The sequence below is a fragment of the Mastigoproctus giganteus genome, chromosome 5 (genome assembly GCF_048544385.1).
Source record: "Mastigoproctus giganteus isolate SK-2022 chromosome 5, ASM4854438v1, whole genome shotgun sequence".
Taxonomy (NCBI): domain Eukaryota; kingdom Metazoa; phylum Arthropoda; class Arachnida; order Uropygi; family Thelyphonidae; genus Mastigoproctus; species Mastigoproctus giganteus.
In genome coordinates this window covers 192,126,760-192,145,915 of record NC_143579.1, presented here as the reverse complement: position 1 = coordinate 192,145,915, position 19,156 = coordinate 192,126,760, and the positions used below count along the sequence as shown (strand labels likewise).

Genomic DNA, 19,156 nt, shown 5'->3' with positions numbered 1-19,156 from the left:
CTCCTGCTGGGAATCATTGGGGTAAAAGTAAACACATGGGTTGTGTTAGGGTAGCTAAGAAAAAGAACAGGTGCATGTATACTTGCGTGTAAACCAATGCTAGGAGTTTAGTAAATAAATTTGATGAATTTGAGGTATTGCTCAAAACATCAAAGGCAGATATTGTGGGGATTTCAGAGACGTGGTGTCACACAGATATAAGGAATGAAGAACTGAAATTTGGGGAGTACAATGTCTACAGAAGGTATAGACAGGATAGGAAGGGAGGAGGGGTTATGCTATTAGTTAAGAAATACATAAAATCCAAGGAAGTGAAGCCAGTCGACATTGCTGGACAGTGCAGTGTCGAGTCAGTTTGGTGTGACATAAGCATTGGGACATCAAAATTGAGAGTAGGAGTGTGCTATAGGCCCAATGACTCTGATGAGTATAATAAGAAATTGTACAGGGAAATAGAGTGGGCCAGTAAATCAGAGAGTCTTATAATGGGGGATTTTAATTTCCCAGATATTGACTGGAATTTGGGGGCTGGTCACTCACACACTAGCAAGGCTTTTGTGGATTTATTGGATGATTGTTTTCTACATCAACATGTTCGGGAGGCAACTAGAGGGAGTAATACTCTTGATTTGATTATCAGTAGTGATTCTTCATGCATTAAGAATCTGCAGGTAAATGAACCACTAGGTGGCAGTGATCACAGTGTGCTGAAGTGGGATTTACTCAAAAAGATAACTACCATCAGGGGTAAAGGGAAGGGTTATTGCTTTCGTAAAGGCGACAACGATGGACTGAGACAGTATTTAAATTCTATACAGTGGGACCAACTGATGATGTTACCAACAGCAAATTCAAAATGGGAAGCATTCAAAGAACTTATCTTGGAAGCTACTAGGCTTTACATACCAACTAAGAAATATTGTTCAAGGTTTAGGCCTAAATGGATATCAGATGAACTAATGAGACATATGGCAGAGAAGAAAAATGCATGGGATACATATAAATTAACACGTGAAACAGAGGCCTATGATAGATACAAGTTGATCTGTAACCAAGTTACAAAGGAGGTTAGGCAGGCGAAGGCAGATTACGAGAAATCTTTGGCAAGGGATGCAAAGAAAAACAGCAAAGAGTTCTTTACTTATGTAAACTCTAGAAGAAAGGGGATGAATCAGATTGGTCCACTTGATATCGATGGGTCAACTGTTGATGATCCTGCTCAGGTGGCTAACAAACTAAATGAATATTTTGCATCGACATTCACACATGAGGAGTTATTCATTGAGGTGTATAAAGAGGGGAATGCCAGAGGTGTATTCAACTCTGGCAGTAAGCTAGAGAATCTTGTAATAACTGAGAGTAAAGTGGAGGAGAAATTGTTAAAGATAAATACAAGAAAGGCACCTGGGGTGGATGGGATCTATCCAGTTATATTAAAGGAGGCAGCAAAGGAAGTAAGCAAACCCTTAGCCATAATTATGAGAGCTTCCTTGGACTCAGGGGAAGTACCCATGGACTGGAGATGTGCAAATGTGACCCCAATTCACAAAGGAGGATCAAAAGGCGACATAAGTAATTATAGACCTGTTAGTTTAACTTCTGTTCCCGGAAAATCAATGGGGGCACTGGTTAAAGAAGCACTGCAGGATCATCTAGACAAGACTTCAGTTATAGCTCAGACACAGCATGGTTTTGTTAAGGGGAAGTCTTGCCTGACCAATTTGATTGGATACTATGATGCAGTCACAAAAGAACTGGATGCAGGGAATAACTTTGATATTATATACTTGGATCTTAGAAAGGCTTTTGATACTGTTGCACATAGAAGACTGCTGCACAAATTGGAGCAGTGTGGCATTGGAGGCAAATTGCTGCTATGGATAAAGGGGTGCATGAGGGGGAGAAGACAGAGAGTGGTAATCAATGGACACTGCTCATCGTGGACTAATGTTATTAGTGGAGTCCCTCAGGGTTCAGCATTGGGTCCATTATTGTTTTCTGTATTTATAAATGATATTGATGATGGTATACCAAGCTTAATGTCCAAGTTTGCAGACGATACGAAGGTTGGCAGGGTTGTCAAGGACACTACTGACACTATGCTACTCCAACAGGATCTGGAAAGGTTGAGCAGATGGGCTGAGAGGTGGCAAATGAAGTTTAACATTGACAAATGTAAAGTACTACATATGGGAAACAGCAACCCCAGAGCAACGTATCAACTCTGTGGTAGTACACTGACAGTGGTAGAGAATGAAAGGGACCTGGGGGTGGTTGTGCAGGCAGATATGAAGTTTTCTGAGCAGTGCAGATGGGCTGCAAGAGTAGCTCATGGTGTATTGTCGATGATATATAGGAATGTTTCTAGCAGGGATAAGGAGGTGATTATTCCCTTGTATAAGGCAATGGTCAGGCCACACCTAGAGTACTGTATACAGGTCTGGAGGCCTCATTTCAAGAAGGATGTAGGGATGCTGGAATGAGTACAGAGAAGGGCAACAAGATTGGTGAATGGAACTAAGGCGTGCTCTTACGAAGAAAGGCTTAAGTTTTGCAAATTACAGTGTCTGGAGACTAGGCACCAGCGAGGTGATCTGATTGAGGTGTATAAAGCCTTGAATGGTTTGAGCATGCTCAATGCTGATGGGATTCTTCCTCTTGCTCAGAAAAATCCCCTGAGAGGGCATAAATTCAAATTGAGGAAAGACAGATGTAGGATAGACGTGAGGAAATTTGCCTTTAGCTAGCGGGTGGTTGGTTGGTGGAACAGACTTCCATCCCTTGTCGTGGAAGTTGATAGCCTAAATAAGTTTAAGGCTCAGCTGGACAGGTATTTCGAACGAACAGAGGGATGAAGTGGAAGTGGTTATTTTTTATTTATTTATTTTTATTTTATTTTTTTAAAATTTTTTATTTTATTTATTTATTATTATTATTTTTTTTTTTGGCTGATGCTGCATAAGCTTGCTTTCTTGCATCAAATGCCTCTACTAATGCTAATGCTGATCACTTTTGCAAATTGAATTTTGATTCTAATAAATGGCGATTCTAATAAGCGAAAATCAACAAATATTATCCAGATGGTATAAAAATAGAGATATAAAGCACAAATTTACACTTTATTACCAAACGTTTATTACCAATTAAATGATACGTGAAAATCGGAAGAATATTATCCACAAGTTAGCAAAATAAAAATAAATTTTTAGTTAAGTACATAATTAATATATATATATATATATATATATATATATATATTAATTAAACATAACACTTTGTAATGTGATTATAATTTAAAATAGTCACTTATTTTAGATTGCTTTAAATTATCACTACAAAGAGACATTTATAAATTTTTCAATATTGTATAACAGTCTAAATTCACGATCACTTGCACCAGTTTCTTTCCAAGCTCTCTTCAGGACAGCTGTAGCTTCACGAGTTTGCCATTTTGTAACTGGAATTCGTTTGGGTTCATCTTCATTTTCCTCCTTGGCAAAATTATAAGTAACAGACTGGGCGATTTCTTCATCTGTTAAAGCTGTAGATCACCATCTATTTCCACCCATGTCTTCAGGCTTTTCAATGTGATCAGTATTGTGACTTAGTTGACCATCATGAATAATTAATCCGCATTTTTGAAACAGTTTCTAATGAAGGTTTCGGAAACTTCATTCCAGGCACTCATTGTCATATGGTATCTAGAACAGTTATCTGCTTGCAATATCGGATGAGGTTTCCAAACCTTCATCTATAGACTGGATGATTCTTCGCCTCACATCCGATCTATAAAAGGTCTTAAAGGTTTTATTATTCCCTGGTCAAGAGGTTGAATCAGTGATGTGGTATTTGAAGGTAGAAAAACTAATTCAATGTTTTTGAAAGTCAACTTTGGCTGAGCTAGGCAACTGTCCATAACTAATGCAATTTTTTTGCTTTTCTTATCCATTTTCAAATCCCATTTACGAAGATAATCTTCAAATAAAGAAGCTGTAATCCATCCAAGCTTTGGCATTATCAGTCATTATCAATGGTTCATTTGAACCAAACGAACAGAGCTTCATCAACTGTTTGACATTTTCCTTCACGCTTTCTTTTTCTGGTTTCACTAATCACATTAGTGTTTAATGTGTGGCATGATTTAACTATTTTTATAAAGATGATCGAAGCACTCTTAATTTTACTGCAGCTTTCCTTGAGACACTGCCTAAGTTTAATTTATCATACCTTTCTATAATTCATAACATATCTTTTACACTCAAATTAACTCCCTTTCCGTTCCCCGACATTTTATTTATTTTATTTTTTTGGGGTAGAAAAATTTAAAACACAGTAAAAAAGATAAGCGTAAATCAATAACAAATCACAAGGCATACACAAATTGGAACTAACACGACACATGCAAGTGAGATGAAGTTTAGAAATGGAAATGAAAAGAAGTTTCAGTGAAGGGGAAAACATATTTCACCATAATAACGAAAAACACAGAATTCCAGATATCGGTATTATCGCAAATGCAATAAGATCGAGTTTACTAACTGTTTATTATACTAACAGAAAATGCTCAATCAACTGGAAACTGAAAATTATTTTTATTGTTTTATGGTTGTGACCTCCAAGAAATGTGCTTTAGAAAAATATCACAGAGGCATTCAAAATTGATTCTTATAGCCAAAAAATGTGATTATAATAAATAATGAAAGTGTAGTGCATTTTATTGATTTGAACTGGTTCTTCGAAATTTTATGCTATGAAGCAGCTGATTCTAATAACCAGTGTTCACTATAACTGGCGCTTACTATATATATACAGTAAACCCCCGCTTTTTGCGGGGGTTACTTTTTGGTTTTTTTTTTTTAGGAGCATTAGCAACTAAGGCCATATTGCTCCGGGATATGCGGTGGTCATTCCCTGACCTTTCCGCATCCTCCGTATTTGGTGGTGACGGGCTCGAACCCCGGTCTAATCAAGAAGTGTGTGCTACGCACTGCTGCTCCTCCCCACCTGGCTACGGAGGCGCCGCGGGGGTTACGTTCCTGAGAAATGTCGCGAATACTGAATTATAGCTCCCATAGTAATAAAGTCCAAAGTATGAAATATTTGGACTTTATATTGGAAAGTATGAAATAATCCTGTTCCAAAGTATGAAATATATATGAAAAACTAGTCTAAAATTTTGTCTACGTATGTATTATATGTACCTTCATAATATGACTATGTACATAGACAGTACATAGTGAAATGCAAGCATATGGCATTGAAATGAAAATAAGAAACAATTTAATATTAAATGTAATATTTATTAGAAATTTCAAACCAGCGCCTTTGCTAGCAAAAAAACTTATTCCGCCAGTGCTATCACCAGTTTCGCTAAAGTGTTGATAAAGGAGTTTTGCCTTTTCACAAATGATGAGTGAACTTAACGGAATTTTATTTTGAGTTCGGTCTTCTATCCACAGATTTAAAGCCTTTTCCATTTTTTTCTAATTTAACATCACGAGTTACAGAGCAAATTTTTGAAGAAATTAGCGCATTTTCATGGACACTATGGCGGATTTTCTTCCGATTTTTTGATTGATCGTACTGTTGACTCATTGATTTTATAATGTTTTTCCACTGAGGAGACATTTTCACCATTAGAAATTTTGTCTAATAACTCAATTTTATTTGCTAATGTCATCACCTTCTTTGATATTTTCACATTTCCCTTGTTATTCTTAGCCATATTTTTGTACGGGTTAGAAAGAACTTTTCCACGTTAAAGTCACTTTCTTCTGTTAACACACTCGAAAAAGTCTGTTTTACAGTGCAAAACAGTAGATTTATCAATTTTGTAAGCATATCAATTTATAAATTGATAAATTTATTCAATTTATAAGCATATAAATTAAAAGCAAACGATGAAACTTTCCATGGCAAGCACATAACACATACTGAACAAGGATTAGCGAGAAATATCCACGCTCGCGATTTTGTCACCCCTCTCCCCCCACCCACTGAGCACTGTTTTGACCGGGAAAGATAATTTTAGCCACGCCCATGTTTTTTTATGGCTGAAAATGTTCATGGCGCTTTAAAATTCACATTTTTTAGGTTTCATTTTATATTAAATCAGCGATCACGAATGCACAAAACTGCGAATACAGATACCGCAAATAGCGGGGGTTTACTGTATATATATCCAGAAAACAAAAATTGGCCTCTCTGACTGTAAAACTAGGTATATGACCTCTATCATTACATATGATCAAAAAATCCTTTAACAAGTATCTTTAAACTTTAATCCATTGAAAGCACCTTTAAATTGCTCCTTGGAAATGGAAAACTTGATTGAGCTGATCGAAGAATAATTCTATTTCAAAAAAATATTGAAGACAAATTTAACAGAAATGGATTAATGTTTCATCACGAATTGTACCCAATTTTCCAGAAAAAAAAAAAATTCTCAGAAAATGAAAGTCTAGTCTGAAAAAATATACTGACCCTTACCAGCTCTATTCATTAATCATTCAATCAAGATTTCACCATTAAAATTATATCAATCTAAAGAAAAAGGTTCAGTCAAAACATGTCGATTATAAGAATGATTAAGTTACTGTTGAGCTTTACATAACACAGTGTATTGTTCCACACTGCTTGCAGTAACATGAGATGGAACATGTTCTAGATGTGGGCATTAAATAAGATCTAATACCCAAAAGCAACCAACCAAGCAATGGGGAAATTTGGAAAATAACTCGAAATGCAAACCTAGATCCAATTTTTCATAATTATGGGAGGTCAAGGCAGGCTAAATAACAAGTGCATTGTAATCAGTTTCAAAGCTCACCACTGAACTTAAATATACCAACAGACGTAATTAGTGATTCCTAATCCATGTGCACACCTCTCACATTGGAGATACCAGTTCAGCATAATGAAATACCACTAACTGATTCATAAAACAGTCAATAATATGAATATTTAAAATTAATATTCATACAAAAGTCACTGTATTTGTCTTTGCAAATTAGATAACACAGAATGCTTTTGAATGAAGAAGCCATTTTAATAACATGTTCCCCCTAGTAGGTATGATGGAAATTGCATTAAGAGCAGAGGCAACCAAACCACTTCCACTTGCAGCTACTACCTTTGCTTTCAAGCTGCTTATACCAATTTGATGGAACACTGTGGTGGGTCCTTTAGATAGTGACATCCAATACAACTGAATTTGTTTTTGCAAACTGGCTACTTTTTCTCATGATTAGCCATTTTAATAATGTTCCCTCCCCCACCTCTGCAGATGTGAGAAATTGCAATTTCCAGCAAGAATTTAAAAAATAAATTTAAATCTATCTATTGTTTGTCACACATAGAGAGTGTTTTGTGGACATCTGAAAGTTTTTATTTCTTTTTTGAATCATGCTGTATACATAAAATAATAATGCCTGGAAAGTACCAAGGCTACTCAACCTTCAACCCACGCACAATGATAATAAGTACTATAGATTCTAATACATTTTATATTTTGTGCTTTTGTAAAAAGTGGGGGGGGGGGAATACCAACTCTTCACAGTTGATTAAAAATATTTTTGCTGCAAATAACACAGTTTAATCAATGTGTTGATATCGAATAGATGCTAATTTCACAAGCACTAATTTATTGACTGCTTAAGAATGATGTGCCATAATGCACATGTGCTTCACAGCACATCATTTCCACATCTATACGTGTCAATGGTAGCAAATATATTAACTAAAAAAAAAAAAAAAAATGCTTAAAATACAATGAGCTAAAATGAGTTGATAATAAAATCTGCAATAGATAATCCTGCCTCACCACACCTGTCCGCTAAGCATCAGGTGACCTTGACATCGGTAGTGAAACTACCACATCAAGAGTGTCTCATGACTAAGGTGAGGTGAGGTCTAGAGTCAAGGGACACACAAGTATGGTCACTAAAGAATAGTGGGAGATCCTGATTGAAAATCTAGGATTGGGAGACACAATTCATTGTTTTGCTTCTGCTCAACACTCTCAGCGCCTGTAAAGTAACAGCACAGTTAGGGTGAAATGAAGTTAGCATTTTTAGAGAAATTTTTCTGAAAGATTCCGACATTTGTAAACTAACGGCTTCAAGCATTTTTATATGCTGATTTCAGAAACGTTATTCACTGTATTTTTCTATCCCATAGCATTTTTTTCCCAAATCACTTAAGTTGATGTCATGAATTGTATTATTGAATGTAGTAGTAGAGGCATGGAATGCAAAAAAGCAAACTTATGCAGCATCATCCAACCCCCCCCCCATTCCACGTATTCCCTCAGTTTTTCGAGTTCCTCCTTGAATTTAAGCTATCAAGTTGCCCAATGACAGATGGAAGTTTGTTCCAGCAATCAACTACCCGCTGGCTAAGCGAAAATTTCCACACATCTATACTACAGCTGACTTTCCTCAATTTGAAATTACGCCACCTCAGGTTCGAAATCTGAGCAAGAGAAGAATCCCATCAGAATTGGGCCTGCTCAACCCATTCAAGGCCTTATACACTTCAATCAGATCACCTCGTAGGTGCTAAGTCCCCAGCCACTGCAATTTGCAGAATTAAGCCTCTCTTGGAAAGAGGATCCTTTCATTCTCCTCACCAATCTTGTTGCCCCTTCTCTCAACATGCTCAAGCAAATCTACATCCTTCCTAAAATGAGGCCTCCAGACCTGTATGCAGTACTCAAGGCATGGCTTGACCATTGCCTTATACAAAGGGATAATCACCACCCTTTTCCTACTACCAAAATTCCTGTATGCATTGACAATATCCCCTAAACTTGCTCTGGCAGCCTGTCTGCACTGCTCAGAAAACTTCATATCTGACTGCACAATTACTCCCAGGTCTTTTTCATTTTCTACCACCCTAAGTGTAGTACCACACAATTGGTACGTTTCTCTGGGGTGACTTCTACCCATATGCAGTACTTTGCATTTGTAAATGTTAAACTTCAGCTGCCACTTCTCAGCCCATCTACCCAACTTTTCTAAATCCTATTGCAGCAACACATTGCCATTACTGTCATTAACAACCCTGCCAACCTTTGTATCATCTGCAAACTTCGACATTAAACCTGATATACCTTCATCAATATAACTGATAATTCTACAAAACAACAGTGGGCCAAACACCGAACCCTGGAGGCACTCTACTATTAATATTAGTCCATGAAGAGCAGCGTCCATTGATTACCACTCTGTTTTCTCCCACTCAATCATACTTTTATCCATTGTAGCAACTTACCCGTAATACCATACTATTCCAATTTGTACAGTAGTCTTCCATGCACAAGTCTCAAAAGCTTACCTGAAATCCAAGTATGCAATATAAAAATTATTTTTTGCATCCAGTTCCTTTTTAACCACATCAGAGTATCCAATCAAATTTGTCACACAAGATTTGCCCTTAACAAACCCATGCTGTGTCCGAGCTATACCTGAAGTCTTGTCTAGATGATCCTGCAGTGCTTCTTTAACCTGGGCCTCCATTAATTTCCCTGGAACAAATAAACTAACAGGTCTGTAATTACTTGTGTTGCCCTTTAATCCTCCTTTGTGAATCGGGGTCACGTGTGTACATCTCCAGTCCATGTTTGCTTGTTATTTGGTTTTTAGGAGCATTAGCAACTAAGGCCATATTGCTCCGGGGATATGCGGTGGTTATTCCCTGACCTTTCTGCATCCTCCGTATTTGGTGGTCATGGGCTCAAACACCAGTCTAATCAAGAAGCGTGTGCTACGCACTGCTGCTCCTGCCCACCCGGCTACGGAGGCGCCTCTCCAGTCCATGGGTACCTCCCATGAGTCCAAGGATGCTCTCATAATTATGGCTTAGAGTTTGCTTACAACCTTTGCCATACACCAAATTGGGATTGTCCAGTTATATTAATATAACTGGACAATCCCATCCACCTTGGGTGCCTTTCTTAAGTTTAACTTCAACAATTTCTCCTCCACTTTGCTCTGAGTTATTAGAAAATCATTAAGCACCCTGTTACAGTTTGATAACCTTCTGGCATTCTCCTCCCTTAACTCCTCATGTATGAATGTTTGATGCAAAATACTCATTCAAATTGTCAGCTCTCTGAGCAAGATCATCGAAATTCGATCCAATGATATCTTGTTTTTTTTTTTCTTAGCATCCTTTGAGAAACATTTCTCATAATCTGCCTTTGCTTGCCTAACTACCTTTGTGACTTGATTACAGACTAGTTTATATCTACCATAGGCTTCTGTGTCAGCTGATATTTCATATCCATGCATTTTTCCTCTCTGTCACAAATTTCATTAGTTCAACTGACCTCCATTTAGGCCCAAACCTTGAAAAGTATTTCTTAATCGGTATGAAAAGCCTAATAGCTTCAACAATTACTTCCTTGAATGCTTCCCATTTAGAATTTGCTGTTGGTAACATCATAAGTTAGTCCCACTGTACAGAATTTAAAATCTGTCTGAGACTACTGTAGTCACCTCTACAAAAGCAAAAACCCTTCCCTTTACCCCTGATGGTGGTTGTCTTTAAGAATATCCCACATCAGTACCACCTAGTGGTTCCTTTATCTGCAAATTCTTAATGCATGAATAATCACTGCTGACAACCAGATCAAGAGTATTACTCTCTCTGGTTGTTGCTATAGAAAACAATCATCCAGTAAATCCACAAAAATCTTGCTGGTATGCAAGTGACCAACCCAAAAATTCCAGCCAATATCTGAGAAGTTAAAATCCCCCATTATTAGACTACCTGATTTACTGGCCCACTCTATTTCTCTGTTCAGTTGTTCATAGAACTCATCAGAATCATTCGGTCTATAACACATCCTATTCTCATTTTTGCTTTCCCAGTGCTTATGTCACAACAAATTGACTCAACATTGCACTGACCATTTATGTCAACTGGATGCACTTCCTTAGATTTTGTGTTTTTAATGTTAGTTATAACAGCATAACCCCTCTCCTCCCTTCCTATCCTTCCTGTACACATTGTACTCCCCAAATTCCAATTCTGCACTGCTTATATCTGTGTGACACTACATTTCTGATATCCCAACAACATCCACCTTTGATGTCTTGACCAGCACTTCAAGTTCATCAAATTTGATTACTATACTTCTAGTATAGGTACATGCAAGTATACATGCACCTATTCTTAATCTTAGTTATCCATGTATTTATTTGTTACATGATGACCCCCACTATAACCTGAAAATCCCAGCACTTCATCCTCCATTCTAACAGAAGGAATGCAAGAATCATTTTCACCTCTGCCTGTAGCTACTGCTAATCTTTTAATCTGTAAATCTTGAATGGGCTTGAATGGGCCTGCACGCTGAATTCTGATGGGATCCTTCCACTTGTTCAGATTACGAACCTAAGTGGGCATAAATTCAAATTAAGAAAAGACAGATGTAGAATAGATGTGCGGAAATTTGCCTTTAGCCAGCGGGTGGTTAATTGCTGGAACAAACTTCCATCTGTCGTTGTGGAAGTTGACAGGTTAAATAAATTTAAGGAAGAACTGGACGGGCATTTGGAGGGAATGGTGTGATTTTTTTTTTTTTTTTTTTTGGCTGATGCTGCATAAGCTCATACACTTGCTTTCTTGCATCACATGCCACTACTACTACTACTACTACTAATCCCCCCCCCCAAGCTAGCAGTTTTTTGACCCACCTAACACTGCCTCAATGGCATCAGCAAATATTTTTGCACCCCTTCTATTTAAGTGTATTCCATCCCGGTAGAAGCAGTCTCTCCATTTAACAAGCACAGGCCACGCTGAGAAAAATTATAGCCCATGAGCCTTGTACAATCTTTCCAGGGCTGAATTAATTGACAAGGCTCTCATCATGTACTACCTCCTATCATGTCTGGGCAGAATTGCACACACTTTCAAATTTAACTCTAACTCATGACTTTTTTTTCAACATTGACCTGTAGTTGCTAAGTAAGTCTGCAGATCTCCTACTCCTAATGTCATTAGTGCCAACGCGTACAACAGTATCAATTTGTGTCCTTAAAAAATCATATCTGCTCTACAAAAATCATATCGCCACTTTCTATCTTGTCCCACTCAACCATCCTTTTATCCATTGCAGCAACTTGTTCTTAATACCATACTGCTCCAATTTGTACAGTAGTCTTCCATGTGCAACAGCATCAAAAGCTTTCCTGAAATCCAAGTGTATATCAAAATTATTTTTTTGCATCCAGTTCTTTTGTAACCACATCATAGTATCCAATCAAATTTGTCAGACAAGCCTTTCCCTTAACAAACCCATGCTGTGTCAGAATTATTACTGCAGTTTTGTCTAGATGATCCTGCAATGCTTCTTTAACCAGTGACTCCATTATTTTCCCCTGAACAGAAATTAAACTAACAGGTCTGTAATTACTCATGTCACCCTTTGATTCCCCTTTGTGAACTGGGGATACATTTGCACACCTCCAGTCCGTGGAGACTTCCCCTGAGTCAAGGATGCTCTCATAATTATGGCTAAGGGTTTGCTTCCTTACTTTGCCCCCCTCCTGTACAGATCCCATCCAACCCAGATGCTTTTCTTATGTGTAACTTCAACAATTTCTCCTCCACTTTGCTCTCAGTTATTACAAAATCATTAAGCTCCCTGTTGGAGTTTAATATACTTCTATCCTCCACTTCTCTACAGAATTCCTCATGTGTGAATGTAGATGCAAAATACTCATTCAGAGTGTCAGCTATCTGAGCAGGATCATCAACAGTCAAACCAGTGATATCAAGTGGACCAATCTGATTCATCCACTTCCTTCTAGAGTTTATATAAGTAAAGAAGTCCTTGCTGTTTTTCTTAGCATCCTTTGCCAAAAATTTCTTGTAATCTACCTTCACTTGCCTCACCTTTGTGACTTGATTACCGACTAGCTTATATCTACCATAGGCTTCTGTGTTTCCTGATAATTTATATGTATCCCATGCATTTTTCTTCTCTGACACAAGTCTCATTAGTTCATCTGATATCCATTTAGGCCTAAACCTTGAAAAGTATTTCTTAATCAATATGAAATGCCTAGTAGCTTCCACAGTTAATCAGCATAACTCTTTTGCTCTAGACTTAAACAAAAAAATCTTCTAGCACATGGAACATTTTTCTCATGGTGCAAACACAGAGAATGAGAACTTTTCTGAGGGCAATTCTGCATTTTTTTGCAGTAATATAAATGATTTAATAAAATATTTAGGAATTACGTACAATCCTACCAAGTGGAGACTTTTTACTGACTCATCAAAGAGGAGTCTTAAAGGTGTGGTGCTCCACAATGAAAATAATTATGGGTAAATTCCAGTATTTTACTCTGTACATGTGAAAGAAACATGAGAACTTGAAGAAGTTGTTGCCAAATATTAAGTATGAAGAACATGGTTGATTGGTCTGTGCTGAATTTAAAATGATAGGCATGTTATTTGAAGAGCAATCTGGCTACACAAAAATGCCTTGCTTTTTGTATGGAACAGAAAGCGGGATGTCTGGCAAGGAGTAAGCACTGGAATGTTAAGGTCTGGCCAAAGAGGGGCAGTCTGTTGCTTGGATCAAAGAACATAGTTCATAAACCACTGGAAGACCCCAAACCTGTTATCCATCCACCCTTGCACATCAAACTCGGTTTGATGAAACAGTTTGTGAAATCTTTATTACCTCAGGAGGGTCCTTGCTTCAACTACCTTCATACTAAACTTCCTTCGATCACCAAGCAAAGCTAAATCAAGGTACAGTCAGTCCTCGTATAACACGATTGTTATGTTCCTAGGAACCCTTGTGCAATACAAAATTGTGCAATATAAATAACGGCACCTAACCCTGTTTTTTCCATAGGCTTTATGGAAAAAACAGGGTCAGGTGCCAACCACCCAAGGTTAAACACACATTGTAACCAAAACATTAAACACAATAAATAATGGTATTACGTAATAAAATTACAAAAATTACGATTATTATGTAATAGGATATTGTTAATGCTTTTGCTTCTATCGTAAGCAAACTTGTTCTTTGTTTGATCTCTTATTCATACAGGTGACAGAAGTTCCATCCCTTCCAATTCTTTGTGTCTTTATCTTATGGATTTTGTTACACTTTGAGTTGTTCCTGCTATGAAAGTTGCTTTTACTTTCTCTGAATTCTTTCTAATTATTCTCAGAATTGCCTCATTTAGGCCTGTAGCAAGTGCAATATCACATGGTTTTTCATTGCACTCAGTGTTTCACAATTTCATATTTTTCCTCTATTGACAGAGGCGGACTGGCCATAAGCCTTACTGGGAAAACCCCGGTGGGCCAGAGGCCGGTATGATTTTGGCCATAAACATTGGTATGGGGCCGCTACAAGTTTTCACAGGTAAGAATTTTTGATCAAGTCTGCCTCTGTCTATTGATATTGCTTTTCTTTTTCTCTCTGAATCTGTAGTATCTTCTTAGGATCCTTCCATTTCATACTTTTTTCAAGTATTTTACTAATTTTTAGGGAATAAAGTACAATTACAGTATAAAAAGGATAAAGGATCAGGAGGCAAGCTTGATACACATAAATAAAGCTGTACGCATGTAGCAACTGAATAAACAAAGCAGCAAAGGCAGAAACACTATTATCACCTCACTAGCTCACATTTTACTTAAGCACATTTCTGGAGGTGACTACCATAAAACAATTTCCAGTTATTCCTGCTAGTGGAATCTGTTATAAATGGGTAGTAAACTGGATCTAATTGTATTTGCATTAATACCAATTGCTGGAATTGTGGATTTTTACGTTATTACGGTGAAATGTGTTTCCCCCTCACTGAAATCTTCAATCATATAAAAAACATAAATACGTTTTCAAAATCTTCTCTTCATTCCTATTGTGTTACATTCAGTTGGGGTGATTCCCATGTTTGACTGCCATTTCTTGTAAATGCAAAGGCAAATCATGCATAAGCGAATTTGGTTCGTGTTACATACAACATCATTCCCCTGTTTATAAATCGTGTACGATCGAATTTGTGCAGTGTAAACATGTGTTATATGAAGATTGAGTGTATTTTTGTTGGACCTCAAATTCGCAAACTGATGAAGAACTGAGGTTTTGAGGGAACTATAAATAAAAGAGAAAACAGGCATGGATTAGCTTCAGGTCTGTTGCTGAGAACTTCTTGGGGAACGACAAGGATCCAGACCACAAGGATATAGTTGAAAATATATTGGCAAACTTCAAGAAGCTGGGCTGCAACATGAGTGTCAAGGTACATTTTTTACACTCCCACATTGGCTACTTCCCAGAAAATCTAGGAAGTGTCAGTGAAGAACAGAGAGAGAGAGAGAGAGAGAGAGAGAGAGAGAGAGAGAGAGAGAGAGAGAGAGAGAGAGAGAGATTTCACCAGAACATTAAAGACATGGAGATGAGGTACCAGGGGAGGTGGAATGCCAACATGATGGCTGACTGGATGACTGTAAAGTAGAAAGACCTACAAGAAAATCAAAGAAATTAAAATTTTACCCTTCATAGATCAGTTTTTAAAATGAGAGATGAATGTGTAGTGGATATTTTACCACACTACCCTTTTTAATAGCGTTTCCCATGTATTTAAATATAAAAGTCTGGTAAAAGTAGCATTTTGTTATTATTTCAGTGTAAAAATTCTGCCAAAATTAATAAAAATTTGTGAAAAATCAAATTTTCTTTCATGAGTTTTGAATAAACCTGATGTGGAGAGATGACAGAAGTCATTTTTGAAATCAACATTAGAAAATGATTTAGAAACTCCCTTTTCAGAGAAAACATCAGTGATTTTTTTTTCAAAAAGCTGAGTAGTGTAATCAGCAAGAGAACTTCAAAGCTTAAAAACACAGCCATTCATAGTCATGAAGGAAAAAAAACTTAGCACAAAAATAATTCCTTTGCAAAGTGAATACATTCCAGCCTAAAATTCACTGCAAAGAAACCTGTTTATATGAACTACTATCTTCCAAGCTATTCAAATTGTGTATGATCGAATAAAAAAATAAAAAGTCTATTTATTGTGACATTCTCAAAAGAGAATGTGCAATAAATAGACTTTTCTATGCAAAGAACCTTTTAAATAAGTCTCATACAGACAATTTTAAATTCAATAAAATAAAATATTTTCAAATAAATATAAAAATAATAGTAAAACATCAACTTACCATCTTCAGATATTTCATCAGGAAGAGAGAAGTTTGGATTTTTCATTTGTTCCAAGAGGGGAGTTGAAGATTCAGAATCAAATGGAAGAAATCCTGCAAGGCTGAGCAACAAGTACAATTTAACAATCCTCCCTATATTAACTTTGTTTAATATGAGCAAACAGAATTTATAATAGCAATTTTTACAGTATTTCTACAACTTTTACATGAGAAAACAATACTCTTAACCTGATCATTAGCATTGGCTCATCATATACTAACAATTTAATATGTGAAGAATTTAATATATATTTGGTCCACTTGATATCAATGGTTTGAATGTTGATGATCCTGCTCAGGTAGCTGACAAACAATGAGTATTTTCCATCTACATTCACACATGACAAATTCTATAGATAAGTGTACACCAGATGCTTTTCAAATTAAATGATTTTGTACTATCTAATAGGAAAGTGGAGAAGAAATTGCTGAAGTTAAACATAAGAAAGGCAACTGGGGTGGATGGAATCTATCCAGTTATATTGAAGGAGGTGGCAAAGGAAGTAAGCAAATCCTTAGCCATAATTATGAGAGCATCCTTGAATTCAGGGAAGATACTCACTAACTGGAAATATGCAAATGTATCCCCAATTCACAAAGGGGGATCAAGGGGTGACAAGTAACTACAGACCTGTTAGTTTAATTTCTGTTCCGAGGAAAGCAATGGAGTCGCTGTTTTAAGAAGTAATGCAGGATCATCTAGACAATACTGCAGTTATAGTTCAGACACAGCATGTGTTTGTTAAGGAGAAATCTTGACTGACCAATTTGATTGGAGGATACTCAGGTATGGTCACAAAGGAACTGGATGCAAAAAAAAAAAAAAAAAAATTTTGATATACAGTAGACTCTCGATTTTCCGGGATAGATGGTAAAAAACAAATCTCGGATAATCGATTTCCCGGTTCATCCAAAAATACAAAAGTCCCCGACACACGTAAGAGATACGTTCCAGGACTTCTTACTTCGTTGAGTTTTACATAACTCGGGAATGACTAATAACATATTGCTACTATATCATATTTGACAAATCCGAATTCCGCGCGATACTTGTTAAAGTTTGCCATTTTCATACATCCTTATTATTTTAATTTTCTGATCCAAATCGATGGCTTTCCTTTTGTTGGTAGATTTACTAGTAGTGCTGTCACTTATTCTCTTAGTCAGCACCATGATAACGGTCAAAATGAAATTTTCTGAAAAGAACTTCACAGGGTTAAGGGGGAAACACTATTATCATCTCATGTGAACTCACATTTTACTAAAGCACATTTCTGGAGGTCACTGCCATTAAACAATTTGCACCATCCGGGTTACTGGGCTTTTCTGTTTATGCAATTCATTATAAACGGGTAGTAAACTCGATCTTATCGCATTTGCGATAACACCGATAGCTGGAATTGTGGTGGTTTTTATGTTATTATGGTGAAGTGTGTGTCCTGTCCCCTTCACTGAAATCTTCAATCATATATAAAAAAAATCCATAAATAAATTGTAAGAATCTTCTCTTCTTTCCTATTTTTTTGCTTGTTACTCCATATCTTATTTGTGCAATTTGTGTGCCATGATCATCATTATTGATTGCTTATGTTATTTATTTATTATTTTTGTTTGTTTTAAATTTACAATCCTAAAAAAAAAAAAAAAAAAAAAATTGAGTGAAAAAAAATTTACGTAAATCCGTAGTTGCGTAAGTCGAGGACTTACTGTATCGAAAAATATTCTGCAACCTACGTAAAAAATATGACGATAGATAAAAAACGAAAAAACTTACCACGTACCACTCGCATGTCCAATACAATGCTTCCCTTTATTTTTTGCAATGTCGATTTTATGTCTAATAGCTTCCCTTTATTTTTTAGGACGTTGCGTATGGTTTGGTCACCAACATTACATTACATTACATTGATTCCTTAGAGATTTAACAAATGCACCTCTTTTGCATTTACCCACCATTTTCGCAAGATCTAAACATAAAAAAATTTACTATAAAAAAAAACTGACATCCCTGACACAAATAATGAAACAAAATTTGTACTTTTGCACTGCAACAGAACACAACAATCGACACAACGCACTAAAACAAACTAAACATTTGGTTTCTTTTTTTTGAGCAGCAGGTGTGAAGACAGCGGGGATTGCAAGATAATAGGTACACTAATCTCCCGATGACGACGTATAATGTCGCTTGTCACTTATTTACGACTTGCAAAATATCTGTTTATACCTATTCTAGTCATTACTTGAATTTTTGATTTCTGGTTGAATTTTTTTTTTTATTTGGAGTCTTGAAGTGTCCCGGTTAATCAAGAGTCTGCTGTACTTGGATTTTGGGAAAGCTTTTGATACTGTTGTACATAAAAGACTACTGTACAAATTGGAGCAGTACAGCATTAAGGGCAAGCTGAATGGGAGAAGACAGGGTGGTAATCAATGGAAACTGCTATTTGTGGACTAATGTTGTTAGTAGAGTCCCCTAGGGTTCAGTGTTGGTGAAGGTATAGCAGGTTTAATGCTCAAGCTTGCAGATGACACAAAGGTTGGCACGGTTGTTAATGACAGTAATGATGGTATGCTGCTGCAATAGGATCTAGAAAATTTGGGCAGATAGGCTGAGATGAGGAAACTGAAGTTTAACATTAACAAATGCAAAGTACTACATATGGGTAGCAGTAATCCCAGAGTAACATACCAACTGTGCAGTACTACACTCAGGATAGTGGAGTATGAAAAAGACCTGGGGGAGGGGGTGACTGTGCAGTCAGATACAAAGTTTTCAGAGTAGCACAGACAGGCTGCAGAGCATCTCATGGGGTCTTGTCAATGATATATAATATAGGAACTTTGCTTACAAGGATAAAGAGGTGATCGTACCTTTGTATAAGGCAATGGTCAGGCTGCACCTTGAGTACTG

At 36.8% G+C, this 19,156-nt stretch overlaps 1 protein-coding gene across 1 annotated transcript in view; it reads right to left on the bottom strand.

Moving 5' to 3' along the window:
• Nucleotides 1-19,156, bottom strand: part of lok (ovarian-specific serine/threonine-protein kinase loki) — a 270,142-nt gene that overhangs the window by 36,240 nt on the left and 214,746 nt on the right. The window contains exon 13 of the mRNA XM_090373619.1: nucleotides 16,204-16,304. Within this exon, the coding sequence (XP_090229745.1) occupies nucleotides 16,204-16,304 (101 nt within the window). The remainder of the gene's footprint in view (nucleotides 1-16,203; nucleotides 16,305-19,156) is intronic.